Raw genomic sequence first — 15,969 nt, 5'->3', positions numbered from 1 at the left:
TTTATTAAATATGATATTTTAGCCTAAAAGAGGTCATTTATCAGGCCTTCCAGATGGATTCCTTTTGGATGAAGATTTGCCTGGCTACATCTTAACACGGCTAAAATCTAAGAAAAATCAATGCAGGATAATAATATGTCTGCCTTCTTTCTGCTTTTCAGAATCAATGGTAAAATATTCCAATTGGACGTTGACTTATAACTAGCTCTCTACTGCCCTCTTTGGACTTGGAATAATACTTCCGCTGCCTCTCTATTAATGCAAGCATCATGATATGCATTGGACTGGTATTTCATGATCAGATTCACAATCAATTTGGTTTGGGGACAGTAAGAATATCTCAAAACATATTTGTGAGAGAAATGCTTTCACATTTCTGGCTTTGCTTCGTTTGTATAATAAAATAAAGGCTAAACATTTTAATACGACTGCTGCTGTTGGTCTCAATGGATTAACTGCAGCAACATGCTCAGAAGTTAGTTGCTCAATCAATCAGTTCATCAGTCGGTCAATCAGATTCTCAGTCACAGTTTGTGTTAAGAGTGTGTTTATGACTTTATCATTACCATTCATTGGTTAGTATTGGATCAAAACCTGCCAATTAGTCGACTGATTTTTGCTTTCCTTCTAACTTTGCTTTTGAAAAATGTAGCAATTCATTTTAAATAATTTAAATACATATACAGAATATGTTTTCTGGGATTGAAAACAGTTCGGACAGAGTATACATTACCAAAAATGACACCTGGTGTTTTAATTCAAGTCTATTTACAGCCGTCAGTTCTGGGAACTCAAAGCAGGACGATCTCTACTGCCACCCAGTGGTCAGTCCTTCACACTCATCCCCTTCATATGGGATGAATTACTAAACAATGTGAGTCTGTAAATGCCTGATGTGATGTAGGTCAAATGGTAATAGAGCCGCATTGTACTGAAAGCTATGACAGGATGAATAAAGTATGCAGCGTGTTGAACTGATGAAGTCATGCAGACATGAGCCGTGATGCAGTCATGTTCAGTGTTTTTACACACGTGTGGATGTGCAGCACAGTGTGTGCTAGTAGGTTAGTGTGTGCATTACTGTTTCTGTTGTGTTCCTGCACACAATTAAATCCTGAAAAAAATGACTCGGAATGTCAGACACAAACATGTTGTTCCCTCTCGCTTTTACACATATTGCAATGATTTGGCCAAAATCATCTGCCACATGGAACGCATTCCTCTCCTCTAAGGACAAGAAGTAGATCGAGCCGCCTGTAAAATAAGAATGGAGGGCAGAGCGTGAAGACAATGAACACCAAAACTACAAAAAGAAAAAGTTTTAAGCCAGAATTGGCTCACATGAGTGTGTGTGTGAACGTGTGATTAAAGGCTGAAGGCTAAATAAAGATGCGAGGTTTACAGATTCTAATCTTTACAGATTAAAAACTTCCTTTTTAGGTTCAGAATTTCAAGAGAAAGAGTGCCGGCTACCTGCAGGTTGCTTTTACCTGACGCAACCTTGCAAACAAACAGCTGATGTGTACTGTAGTGTGTGTGTGTGTGTGTGTGTGTGCAGGTTTCACAACACGCCAAGTAAAACCAGATTCAACAGGACAGATATAGGTTTGTCTGCTTAGTAAACATAATGTTTCTGATTGGAGATCACATGTGGATTAGATGGACATGGATTGAAGCAGCCAGTTGTAACAGGAGCAGGTGAACATTAAGAGAGTTTGCTTTCAGCTGCTTGGTGCCCAAAATACACACACACACACACACACACACACACACACACACACACACACACACACACACACACACACACACACACACACACACATTTGTATAGTAAGCTGTAAAATGATAAAAAACTAATATGATTTTACAGTTTGTAGACAGTAGCTCTACTTGCATTTTCTGATTTATGGCAACAATGTCTGTTTGTGCCATAAACTAAATCTATAAATCTATTTTCATTAAACCCAATCAATTTGGCCTCCAACCTTTGGCTAGAAGTGGCTGCTAATCACACCAGACAACGATTTGTTGATGTTTAATTAAATGTTGCATCTGAAACACTGAATATTGAAAAGAAGACCCATTGTTACTTCTAAACTCGCGCGCTGATTATAAATGGTCAGCCTGAATCAACCCGTTTCAGTTACACCTCTACTGTTCGACTACTTCCCATTGGACGAAGAGGAGCAGATGGCGAGTCGGACGCGATGGAAAAAGCAAACACTGTCACAGTTTGTAGTCCTGCTGAATCCAGTCAAGGCAAAGCGCATTAAGTCAATAAAGCAACAACTACTGCGCTTATCAATCATTAATCAAAGGCTTCAAAGGGAACACTTGCAGATAGAAAGGCTGCCCTGGAGTTCACGAGCGCTCTTTGTGTCAGGAAGTAGCCTGTTGTTGTTTATATATGTGTCTAATATCTGGAGCATAGAGGTGTGAGTGGGCTGGCATCACATCAACAATGTGGTGCAGACGGAGGCACTTAAGCGGGTAGCTCGTTAAGACTGAACTCAAATGTAGCACGCGTGCACAGATTCAAATGCACACTGAGGCGAGGCTTGAGCTGCACATTCTGGATAAAGATGTGCAGCATAAAGGCTCAGAAAAGGTCTGATTTACCCTTGAAGACTAGTTGGTGCAGGTACAGACCGTTATGCTAAGTTTCAGTTTGAGTAAAGCTGAAACAATTGATTTATATTTCAAAAGTTATACATGTTAAATATATTGTGGTTCCATCTTCTCAAATTTGAGAACTTTCTGCTTTTCTTTGTCTTAATGGAACGCAGACTCTATATGTTGGTGGTTTTGACTATTAATTAGACAAAACAATATAATTGTAGATGGGAATTGAAATGGGCGTCTCTATTTTCTGAACAGACCAATTATTCGCCTTATTAATTAAAATAATGGGCAGTATTTTTGAGTTTGCTCTGAGTCTGTACATCAATGTCAACAAGAAGCTAAATATCACAGAAATCTTAATCACAATATATCCTGATTGTGATTCGTTCAGACCTCTCGGTGTCAGAGTTTTAACTCATCAGGCTGTGATTAGGTCAGGAACACTCCAAAGTGACTTTAGATGTGCTGTTCATAATCATATTCATTCATAATCTGGCTTGCTAGAACACACTGTACTCCTGCTTCATTGTGTGAGACGCAGTGCTGCCAGAGGAACTGTAAATACACTTGAAAGATTAAAAATAAACCGAAATTTAAAAATTCAACTTTAGAACGCGTCGCTTGTTTTTTTTAGTCTCCATGACGGTCCGAATAACACCATCACCTCCAGCGACACCGGAGGGTTCCCCCCCCCCCCCGTTGTTTTAACGGTTGCCAGTTTGTGTGCGCGTGCGGCCGGGCGCCCCTCCTTCCTACCGTTCCGCTCCGTGAAAGCAACAGTTTGCGCCGGGGAGAGAGAGAGAGAGAGAGAGACGAACCGGGAGGCTCGACGCACAGACCCTCCGTCAGGAACATGACCGTAGAGAGAATATTCGACGAGATCGGACATTTCAAAAGGTATTCTTCACGCATACTAAACTGACACGTTTCCTTTGTTTCGGGAGTTAATTCGGGTTTTTTTTTTTATGAAGCTTTTGAATAGTAACTTGTCAACGTCTGCGGATAGTTTTATTCCATGGTACAAACACTGAGCTAACAGGCTTATTAATAAAACAGGTCGCTTTTACATTTCCTTAATTGTGCTTTTGGATAATTTTCCAATTTTTTTCCTGCCATATCTGAATGCTTCTGAAGTTATGACTGAGTTTTCACCTCAGAGGGACTTGTGTGTCCAACCATGTTTGTAAAATAACTTCACTGTTTGTTGTTTTGTATTATTCGATTAAGTGCGTTAAAAAAAGAAGAAGGGAAGTTTAGCCAGTTACTATTTACCAAATGTTCCAGTTCCTCCCTTAAAGTAAATGAATTGCTGAATCATGAAACTTCTTTATTGTATTTGGTTTAGGTATTAGGTTTGCTCACAGAGCACATGTTTTTGTTTTTCTGCATTTTTTTCTTTTTCAAACATTTCAGTTTTGTAGCTAAAAAGAACACAACTCAACAATTTCAACACAAGAACATTTTTGCGATATGTGAAGGTCAAGGGTGAGATCCTTTCACTTGTCCACAGTCCAACGTGTCACACCATTTTTATCAGATCCAAAGCAGTTTATGATGTTCACTTGTTTTGACCTAATCCCTGTATTCATTCATTACACAACTGGGCCGAGCTTTACATGGATGTGTACGAGTTGTCCTTTTTAATTAGGAGACCTGTTTGGTTGATCACTCATCATCTCCTCTTCAGCTCTGGTTTCAGCATATTTTTCTTTTTAGATTCCAGGCATGTCTGTACTTTGCCGCGGTCTTCCAGGCCACCGCCTGTGGGATCCACTACCTGGCCTCTGTCTTCTTAGTGCAGACGCCAAACTTTGTGTGCAGCGTGCCTGGCAACATCACCGATGTCCTGTACGGTAACCTGACGGGGTCTAGCCTGGAAGACATCCTGCCGGTCTTCGCGCCGGGGACTGGGCGCTTGGTGGTGAGGACGACTGAAGGTGAACAGTGGGAGCTCAGCCGGTGCCGCTGCGCCCTGCGCGTCGACCCAAATGACTTTACGTACGACTTCGATGGCAACAAAACGGTGAAAGCCTGCGATGGCGACTTTGTTTACGACCGCACTGAAGTGCAGCAAAGCATCGTGACGGACTGGGACTTGGTGTGTGAGAAAGAGTGGCTGGCCAAGCTGTGCCAACCCACCTTCATGCTGGGGGTTCTAGTCGGAGCGCTGTTGTTTGGGGACATTGCTGACAGGTAAGCAGGGGCTGCAGGATGGAGGAGGAGGGGTTCACACTGGGGAGGTAAATGATACCATGTAAGACATATAAGGAAGTTATTTTTATCTGTGCATGGAAATAAGTGTAGTAGAGAGCCGGCCTTTATACGCCTTTACATATGTCGTCAGAACTTCAATAGACATCGATGCACTTCTGCCTCAACATTAAACATGATACTGTCGTCTCTCATGCTCACTGGTTGATATGCGAGCGCAGGAATGAACCTGCTAAGGGTTGGGGCACGAAGCATATGAGAGAGAGAGAGAGGATCAGAGTGACCGTCAGGCAGGAAAAGTGGATGCTTGGTGTGGATGAGGATGAGGATGGAAAGAAGAAGAGATGAGAGTGCCAGGAAACAGTTCTGCCTTAACTGAAGTAGTCGGCATTTAGAAGTAGGACTTCTGTCTGATAAAGTAAGTGAAGTATACACTTGCTTTGATGTCTCCCAATCATCTCATGAAGTAAGGATCACATGTTAACTCGTTTGAAGTCAGCTACTGCATCTCTCTGTCCGTCTCTCTCTCTCCTCCAGAGTTGGTCGTGCGAAGATCCTGATGTTCACCAGCCTCTGTCAGTTTGTGTTCGGGGTGTCTGTAGCGTTCTCTGGAAACTACTACATCTTTGTGGTGCTTCGCTTCCTCCTTGCCATGGTGAGTTCTGTGTGTGTGTGTGTGTGTGTGTGTGTGTGTGTGTGTGTGTGTGTGTGTGTGTGTGTGTCTGTGTGTACTGTATGGTCGGTGCAATTGACATATCAATTTATGTGGAATGATATCACAAGCATACACCAAAAGAAAGTAGGTAGGTGAGCAACTGTGATATGAATGTTCTGAAAAGAACAACTTTATTGAGGTATTACAGGTTGGTGTCTATGTATTTAATCACAGATATATGTTCATATACGAATATGGCATTTACAGTTGAAGTTCTTCTCAAGCTGTTAAACAAATGTAAATACTGAAACATTTAAACAGCTGTAGAGCAGGACAGCAGGAGTGTCTTTGTATGTCAGTTTATGTACATGTGATACATAATATGTGCGTAAAACAGCATGTCTACAAGGGAAGGGAGTCATTAAGTTAGAGTTCGTCCACATGGCAGTGAGTTGTGCTGAGAGAACCCTCACAGTCTGTCCACTGTCCTCTTGTCTTCTACCAACCCCCCCTCAGCTACAGCTGTTGTTTTTCACATAGACTCAGATCGCGAAGGCTCATACTACAGCGGCTTAACACCTGATTACTGCCATATGGATTACACAGAGAATACTAAAAAAACACATCTGACAAAGGAAACATTGAACATGTTTACCTGTAATTGCAGCTATTTCAACATGTAACTATATATTACAAATCTTTCTGTGATTTTCTTTGTTCTGTGTGTGTGTGTGTGTGTGTGTGTGTGTGTGTGTGTGTGTGTGCATGCAAAGGGGAAAGAGGGGATTCAGTGAACAGCAAAAACATCTGGAGCGAGCAATAATAATCCATTTCAACACAAATGCAAGAATATGTCACATTTAAACGGCAAACAACATGTTGTTTATTTTATGTATGAAGACTTTAATTCATACGTGATGAATTCACCCTTGATCAGTTCTTGGTTTTGCTTCAGTCTGACTCTGGTAGGACGAGCAGCTAGTTGGCTAATGTTAGTAAACTGCCTTTTAGGATCCTTTGCTGCTTGTGCTACCTTTAGCATTTAGCTTAATCCTGTGGTTGCTTCTTGTGGCCCCGGTGTCTGCTGCTCTTTAAAAGCTATGAGTGGCCCAAAGAAAAGACGAGCATCATGTAAAATCCTTAAATACTTTATTCTGTGGTAAGAATACTGAGGGCTAATTAATGCTGTTACAAACATGTATATTATACGTTTGTGTTCCTCCCCCCTTTTAAATAGGACTTCATCTCCTTCTCTCTCTGACTCTTTTCCTCATTTTATCTTCCTTTTCTCCGTGTCCCTCCTTTCCTGCTTCCCATCTCTGCTTTGGGCAGGTGTCCAGTGGCTACCTCGTGGTGGTGTTTGTCTACGTCACAGAGTTCACTGGCATCAAAGTGCGCACATGGACCTCTATGCACGTGCACGCGGCCTTTGCCGTTGGCATCATGGTGGTGGCCCTGACCGGTTACCTGGTGCGGGTCTGGTGGATCTACCAGATCGTCCTCTCCACATGCACATCGCCCTTCCTGCTCGTCTGCTGGAAGTTCCCAGAGACGCCCTTTTATTTGATGGCCAAGGGCCGTTACAAGGACGCTCAGGCCCTGGTGGACACGATAGCCCGCTTCAACGGCCTTGAATGCAAGCTGAAGGTGCAGGAACTCCTGGAGCCAGAGGAGAGAGAGAACGGCAGAGCTCTGCTGGATGAAGCAGAGCAGCGACCGTCACAGCACGAAAAGAAGCTGTCCATTCTGGATCTTTTCAGCAGCTGGAGGATGGCTGGCCGTACGTGCACGGTGTGGGCCATCTGGTTCATCGGCAGTCTGGGCTACTACGTCTTCTCTTTGGGCTCAGTCAACCTGGGAGGAAACCAGTACGTTAACCTCTTCCTTGCTGGTAAGCGATTGCCTGATGAAAAAAGGAGGGAAATAGTGGTAATGAACAACATCCTGCTTTTGGTCATCCAATTCTAGGAATATTTGTGTTTGTAGGGAAACAGCTGCACTACTTTACAACATGTGGGTTTTAAATGCAAAGTGGGTTTGTGTCTGTTAATGTGCTTTCTTTAATGCCCGTTATAAATATGTATTATTATCCTCATTTATGTAATTTAAGGGACTTACAATGGAGGACATTTGGAAGGCAGAGCGTCACCATCATTGCAGATGCAGGTTATTTAGGTCCCCTGGATAGAATGTCTCGGTGTCAGTGTATCAGTGCCACGATAACCTCTGACCGACAGCTGCTGTAATTGGCTGATTCCAGGTGCAGTGGAACTTCCCTCTTATCTGGTTGGCTGTTTTGCAATGGACCGGATTGGCAGGAAGAAGACCTGTGCCCCAGCGCTGATCCTGGCCGGGGTCGCTTGTATGCTCATCATTGTGGTGCCTGCTGTACGTACTGAGAGTCTGTGTGTGTGTGTGTGTGTGTGTGCATGTGTGTGAGTGTAAAAAATGTATTCTTATAATTTATGTTGTATCATACTTAGATGCAACATCAATACTATTTAAATGATTGTAAAACGACTGGCTCCAGCATGATTTTAGTGGTGATTTTAGTTGCCGGGTCGTTGAACCACTGTTAACTGTTGAACTCTGATATACGACCCATGCATTTAGTGTGTGTGTGTGTGTGTGTGTGTGTGTGTGTGTTCTGAGCTCTGACCCAAATTAGCCCTGCTTATGGTTGGGGTGGCAAACAGCTGCTGTGTAATGTCCAAGTAAATATGACCTTTGACATTGAAAGCCATTCTGAACAGAACGCAACAAGCGTGAGCTGCAAGATAGCAGCATGGAGACAGAGGACAGACAGACAGAGCTATCGTCTTTTCTTTCTACTCTCTCTGCTTGTGTCTCTGTAACTTCTGCAATAAGACACCATAGTCTCTCACATCAGTGAGTATGATTTGAGTTTCACCGTAGATAGAAGTGTTGAGAAACACTTAAATGACTAAGTAGACTTTGTGAATGTGTTTCATGGTGTCGGGACCAACATTCAGCTGTGTCCATGCAAGCAGCCCACGAGTGGCCTCATATGTTGCATGCTAGTACCCTGCAGACATAGTCTGTGTGTCATAGTCATAGTTAGTGCAAAAAACTAAATGATAAAGATTGTTGGATTCAGACCAACAAGTCAAACAAAGCTTCTTTGGACTGGATCGCCTCACGCTGCCTCCTCCTTTTTTTGAAGAAGAAGGTCGGTGTTGTTGTCTGTATCTGTTGCATCATAGCAACAAACATAGTTTCATATCATAGTTCTCCAGGTGTTTGTGAGAGAAGCGATGGAGCTTTTTAGATCACATTTCACTCTCACACACACACACACACACACACACACACACACACACACACACACACACACACACACACACACACACACACACACACACAAAAAACAAAGTTTCAGATTACTTTACTATGAAGCAGTGGGATAAACATTGGACGTTCTTGCCTCTCACTGCCCAACTGACTTCTTTCCATAGGACATCAATGCGCTGGCCATTGCTCTCGCTATGATAGGGAAGTTTGCCATTGCTATTGCCTTTGGGCTCATCTACCTGTACTCCTGTGAGCTTTACCCAACCATCATCAGGTAAGAGATTTGTCTTCTTAGAGATGTCTTTGCATATAAATGTTTATCCAGTTTATCAGGGAGGCCCCTTCTAAATCATAGTCTGCAATTGTGTGAGAGTACTAAGGAGTGATACGTAATCAAAGAAGGAAGAGTTTGTCTGTCTTTAACATTGCATGTTTTTGTAGATTTAACAGAATGTCATAATGGACACATTTAAGTTGCTAGTTCAGTGTCTTTTCATGTCAGAAAGACAGAAAAGTCAAGAAATAAGAAACATAGTTTGAATCATACATGGACAGGTTTATGCAGCTGCATATATGGTACACTTCACAAGTAATGTTTTTTCTCTGTAATTGATTCTTGGTGGTGGAGTTTGTTCTCTCTGTTGTTGCTGACTTTGGGTATGATCTCCCTCCAGGTCTCTTGCAGTGGGGAGTGGAAGTATGATGTGCCGTGTTGGCAGTGTGGTGGCACCCTTCTGCGTGTACCTGGCTGATGTCTGGATCTACCTACCACAGGTATACGTTTTCTCTTTTGGTTCTCTTAAAACAACAGATATTATTTCAAGTTTAATGTCCTTGTCCATTCTGTCATATTTGCACCATGTTCCCATTTGCCATAGTTATCCACAATAGTATCTTGGCTTTACTTTTCCTTTACTCATCACTACCCCTGTGTAGCTCATCGTGGGAATCCTGGCATTCATAATCGGAGTGCTGACATTGTTGTTGCCTGAGACTCTGGGCAAACCTCTAACAACCACTTTGGAAGAGGCTGAAGCTCTGGGATGCCAGCCCAGCAAGAAGGACTCAGCCCTGGAGATGAACCACCAGGCCTTGGTTCAGGCCTGAGTTTTAAAACTGTTAAAAGTCCCAAGAGACTGATGCACAAAAGCTGAAATATTAACATCAACATGATTTATTGGATTGTTGGAAAGAAAAAAAAGCTTGAACATGAAATGACATTTTTGTTGATATTTATTTCTGCAAAGAGACCAACAGAAACACTTTTACACAGCAGTCCAGGAATTTGATGACAAAGAAAATCATGTCTTAAATGTGTGGTGTATGTGTGTGTCCAAGACCAAGGAAACATGAAGGATATTAATGGATGCTTTCTATTCATGACAACTTCAGTCTTAGTTATGTAGTTTTGCCCATGATTTCTATTAGTTATGATAACTTAGTAACTGATGGGATCTGGGAGGACTGGGACAAGAAAACACCAACAGTTAGGCAATGACACAAGTTGTGAACGAATGATCCAAACTGTAGGTCAAAGTTGAACCAGAAAATGTGATGGATATTTACAATGGACAGTTTGTATGATGATAATTTTAATGTTTGCTATTGTTTTCTCATTCAAATGAGTTCAGCTGGCCTGTTTTTTATTTGAAGGTGTGTGAAATCAGATCTCATCTTTACAACTTTACAAATACAACATTGTTGATAGGACAGATAGCCAGAACTGCAAAAATATGACCCAAGCTGTACTAAACTAAACTAAAGAGGAAGTGAGCATTATATGCTCTGTAACTTAGTAACCTCTCACCTATAATATAAAAACATACAGATTCAATGTTATTCTAAACACACAATACACAACATCTAATTTCCATGATCCAAACAATATAATGTGTTATTTGAATTCAAATAAAAAAATAAAAAATCCATTTTAAAGTCACCTTTTTATGATGTTCAACTCTTTTCTTTTCTTTTTTTTGTCTCAGGGCATCCAGTTTTGAATATCACTGTGAAATGAACTTTTGTACATTTTACTTTTACACTCAGTTTGACAGTTTCCTCAATTCCATCTTGTTAAAGATGCCATTGCTTAGCTTTAACTTTGTCATGTAATGTGTGTGTGTGTGTGTGTGTGTGTGTGTGTGTGTGCGTGTGTGTGTGCGTGCGTGCTAGTGACTACAATAGTTAGTGTTATACATGCTTATTCTGTTTAGGTGCTGAAATGTAAATAGAGTAATGTTACATTACAGAATGTTCAAGAGTCAAGAAGTGATCTCCTGATGTTTGGACCAAAGTCAGGAAGCAACCACAACAGTGTGCTTTGCATATTATAGTATACTACTAGCATGTTTTTGTGTCATATCAAACCAGTGTGGTGCTTTAATCTGAAGAAAAAAATAAATCATGAAAAACAATGGATATCCTAACAGTGATGACATGTGATCACCAGGTAATAAAAGTGCTCAGTGTTAAATTCGGAACAGTTTTAGAATCAGCAGTATGATCTTTTCTGAACTAACATTTTCTTTCTTTTATTTAATTATGGACAAATAAATAAAATGGCTAACACTTATTTACTACACTATACCCTTTTACGTTCTGTCTTTTTTCCATGTATATGTTGAAACAACTGTAGTTATAAAGGGATACTGAGGAAAACCTTATTTTACAAGTGCTTTTGCACGTTAAAAGCTCTTCTTCTTCTACAACTCCTTCTCTCTCTGTCTGTCAAAGGTTGGTTCAACATGGTGCTGGAAAACTGGGAAATCTATTTTTGTCATACGAGGAATACAGAGCAGGTCTGGGAACAGCCCACTGACACTAACAGCTTCCTATTTGGTCCACACTGCCCCCGCCTCTGCACCACCCAGCACATGAACAAGCTCTCTGTGTTCAACTTAGGAGTAGTAAATTCTGCAGCTGCACACCCAGTATACAGTGTATGTGTGTGCACATACAAAAAAAGTTAAGTTATGCCCTTCACTTGAACCCTAGCAGCCGGGTTGTTTTTGCAGTTATACTTTTATACAAAAAAGTTTTCACAAGTTTTAAGAAAGTCATAATATAGCATGTCGAAAAAGGTTATAAAAAAGTCACAGCATAATATGTTGAAAAAAGTGAAAAAAGTCATAAAATGGTATGTTGAAATCCTTAAAAGAAAAATTATTATATGCTATACTATGATTTTTTTTGACTTTTTTCAACATGCTATATCCTATAACTTTTTTAACATGCTTTTCTGTGACTTTTTTAAACTTTATTTCGACATGCTATTCTATGATTCCTTTCGACATACTATACTATGACTCTCTTGACTTATTTCAACACTTTTTTAAGACTTTTTGACATATTATAATCATTATAGTATGTCGAAAAAAGTCTTAAAAAAAGTAATAGTATAGCACAGGGGTATTCAATTAACATTCCAAAAGGTCCAGATTGAGAAAATCTCCTCGGGCAAAAGTCCGGAACATTACAATAATATCTAAATTGCGCTATTTAGTGATGGTTCAGAGGTGATGTACGCCGCTGAACAAGTGCCGCAAAGGCTGGAAAAGCTGCGCCGGTTAAAATAAAAATGCTCCGTCAAAATGTAATAATTCTCAATTATCTATCGGTTTTAGGTCCTAGGTCGGGATACAACGGCGCCTAGGTCCGAATCCGGACCGCGGTCCGCCTATTAGTGACTCCTGGTATAGCAAGTCGAAAAAAGTAAAAAAAAAAGTCATATTATAGGATGTCATAAGAAGTCCAAAAAGTCATTGTGCAAGTTGAAATAAATCATTCGGATTGAACCGACGACCCTCTGATTGAGAGGCAGCCCTGCTCTCCACTAAGCCACGGACAGCAATTGAGAACCACTGGCATAGTATGTCTATAAAAAGTAATATTATATATCATGTAGAAAGCAGGCATAGTATAGCATGTCGAAAAAAGTCAAAAAACAGTCATAGTATATTATGTCGAAAACAGTCATAGTATAGCCTGTCGAAAAATTTGAAAAACGGTCATAGTACAGCATGTCAAAAAAAGTCAAAAAACAGTCATAGTGTATTATGTCGAAAACAGTCATAGTATAGCCTGTCGAAAAAAATTAAAAACGGTAATAGTGTAGCATGTCGAAAAATTTGAAAAACGGTCATAGTATAGCATGTCGAAAACAGTCAAAAAACAGTCATAGTATATTATGTCGAAAACAGTCATAGTATAGCCTGTCGAAAAAAATGAAAAACGGTCATAGTATAGCATGTCAAAAAAATTGAAAAACGGTCATAGTATAGCATGTCAAAAACAGTCATAGTATAGCCTGTCGAAAAAATTGAAAAACGGTAATAGTATAGCATGTCGAAAAAAGTCAAAAAACAGTCATAGTATAGCATGTCGAAAAAAGTCAAAAAACAGTCATAGTATATTATGTCGAAAACAGTCATAGTATAGCCTGTCGAAAACAGTCATAGTATAGCCTGTCGAAAAAATTGAAAAACGGTAATAGTATAGCATGTCGAAAAATTTGAAAAACGGTCATAGTATAGCATGTTCGAAAAAAGTCAAAAAACAGTCATAGTATATTATGTCAAAAACAGTCATAGTATAGCCTGTCGAAAGCAGTCGTAGTAGAGCCTGTCGAAAAAAATGAAAAACGGTCATAGTATAGCATGTCGAAAAAAGTCAAAAAACAGTCATAGTATATTATGTCGAAAACAGTCATAGTATAGCCTGTCGAAAACAGTCATAGTTTAGCCTGTCGAAAGCAGTCGTAGTAGAGCCTGTCGAAAAAAATGAAAAACGGTCATAGTATAGCCTGTCGAAAAAATTGAAAAACGGTCATAGTATATTATGTCGAAAACAGTCATAGTATAGCCTGTCGAAAACAGTCATAGTTTAGCCTGTCGAAAAAATTGAAAAACGGTCATAGTATAGCATGTTCGAAAAAAGTCAAAAAACAGTCATAGTATATTATGTCAAAAACAGTCAAAAAACAGTCATAGTATATTATGTCGAAAACAGTCATAGTATAGCCTGTCGAAAGCAGTCGTAGTAGAGCCTGTCGAAAAAAATGAAGAACGGTCATAGTGTAGCATGTCGAAAAAAGTCAAAAAACAGTCATAGTATATTATGTCGAAAACAGTCATAGTATAGCCTGTCGAAAACAGTCATAGTTTAGCCTGTCGAAAAAATTGAAAAACGGTCATAGTATAGCATGTTCGAAAAAGTCAAAAAACAGTCATAGTATATTATGTCAAAAACAGTCATAGTATAGCGTGTCGAAAGCAGTCGTAGTAGAGCCTGTCGAAAAAAATGAAAAACGGTCATAGTATAGCATGTCGAAAAAAGTCAAAAAACAGTCATAGTATATTATGTCGAAAACAGTCATAGTATAGCCTGTCGAAAGCAGTCGTAGTAGAGCCTGTCAAAAAAATTGAAAAACGGTCATAGTATATTATGTCAAAAACAGTCATAGTATAGCCTGTCGAAAACAGTCATAGTTTAGCCTGTCGAAAAAATTTAAAAACGGTAATGGTATAGCATGTCGAAAAATTTGAAAAACGGTCATAGTATAGCATGTCGAAAAAAGTCAAAAAACAGTCATAGTATATTATGTCGAAAACAGTCATAGTATAGCCAGTCGAAAACAGTCATAGTATAGCCTGTCGAAAAAATTGAAAAACGGTAATAGTATAGCATGTCGAAAAATTTGAAAAACAGTCATAGTATAGCATGTCGAAAAAAGTCAAAAAACAGTCATGGTATATTATGTCGAAAACAGTCATAGTATAGCCTGTCGAAAGCAGTCGTAGTAGAGCCTGTCGAAAAAAATGAAAAACGGTCATAGTATAGCATGTCAAAAAAATTGAAAAACGGTCATAGTATAGCATGTCGAAAACAGTCATAGTATAGCCTGTCGAAAAAATTGAAAAACGGTAATAGTATAGCATGTCGAAAAATTTGAAAAACGGTCATAGTATAGCATGTTCGAAAAAAGTCAAAAAACAGTCATAGTATATTATGTCAAAAACAGTCATAGTATAGCCTGTCGAAAGCAGTCGTAGTAGAGCCTGTCGAAAAAAATGAAAAACGGTCATAGTATAGCATGTCGAAAAAAGTCAAAAAACAGTCATAGTATAGCATGTCGAAAAAAGTCAAAAAACAGTCATAGTATATTATGTCGAAAACAGTCATAGTATAGCCTGTCGAAAACAGTCATAGTTTAGCCTGTCGAAAAAATTGAAAAACGGTAATAGTATAGCCTGTCGAAAAATTTGAAAAATGGTCATAGTATAGCATGTCGAAAAAAGTCAAAAAACAGTCATAGTATATTATGTCGAAAACAGTCATAGTATAGCCTGTCGAAAACAGTCATAGTATAGCCTGTCGAAAAAATTGAAAAACGGTAATAGTATAGCATGTCGAAAAATTTGAAAAACAGTCATAGTATAGCATGTCGAAAAAAGTCAAAAAACAGTCATGGTATATTATGTCGAAAACAGTCATAGTATAGCCTGTCGAAAGCAGTCGTAGTAGAGCCTGTCGAAAAAAATGAAAAACGGTCATAGTATAGCATGTCAAAAAAAATAAAAAAACAGTCATAGTATAGCATGTCAAAAACAGTCAAAAAACAGTCATAGTATATTATGTCGAAAGCAGTCATAGTATAGCCTGTCGAAATTTTTTTAAAACGGTCATAGTATAGCAAGTCAAAAAAATTGAAAATCAGTCATAGTATAGCATGTCAAAAACAGTCAAAAAACAGTCATAGTATATTATGACGAAAACAGTCATAGTATAGCCTGTGGAAAGCAGTAATAGTATAGCCTGTCGAAAAAATTGAAAAATGGTAATAGTATAGTATGTCTAAAAATAGTCATAGTAATAGTATTTTGGAGTTGAGACTATCATAGCAGGAGCCAGGGATCGAACCGACGACCCTATGAATGAGAGGCAGCGCTGCTCTCCACTAAGCCACAGACAGCGATTGAGAACCACTGGCATAATATGTCTATAAAAAGTCATATTATATATCATGTAGAAAACAGTCATCGTATAACATGTCGAAAAAAGTCAAAAAACAGTCATAGCATATTATGTCGAAAACAGTCATAGTATAGCCTGTCGAAAACAGTCATAGTAGAGCCTGTCGAAAAAATTGAAAAACGGTCATAGTATAGCAT

General features: G+C 39.4%; 1 protein-coding gene across 1 annotated transcript; it reads left to right on the top strand.

Annotated features, from left to right (window-relative positions):
- Positions 1 to 3,389: 3,389 nt before the first annotated feature.
- Positions 3,390 to 10,739, top strand: slc22a16 (solute carrier family 22 member 16). Its single transcript, XM_068724650.1, has 8 exons — positions 3,390 to 3,519; positions 4,339 to 4,815; positions 5,371 to 5,488; positions 6,821 to 7,379; positions 7,749 to 7,876; positions 8,965 to 9,074; positions 9,475 to 9,574; positions 9,737 to 10,739. The coding sequence occupies exons 1-8, from the start codon at positions 3,476 to 3,478 to the stop codon at positions 9,905 to 9,907; spliced, it is 1,707 nt and encodes a 568-aa protein (XP_068580751.1). The 5' UTR covers positions 3,390 to 3,475; the 3' UTR covers positions 9,908 to 10,739.
- Positions 10,740 to 15,969: the final 5,230 nt, after the last annotated feature.

Source organism: Cebidichthys violaceus, unplaced genomic scaffold (assembly GCF_023349555.1).
Source record: "Cebidichthys violaceus isolate CVI_PGR_0920_01 unplaced genomic scaffold, fCebVio1.0.p SCAF_31, whole genome shotgun sequence".
Lineage (NCBI taxonomy): Eukaryota > Metazoa > Chordata > Actinopteri > Perciformes > Stichaeidae > Cebidichthys > Cebidichthys violaceus.
This window is presented reverse-complemented; position numbering and strand designations above follow the sequence as displayed.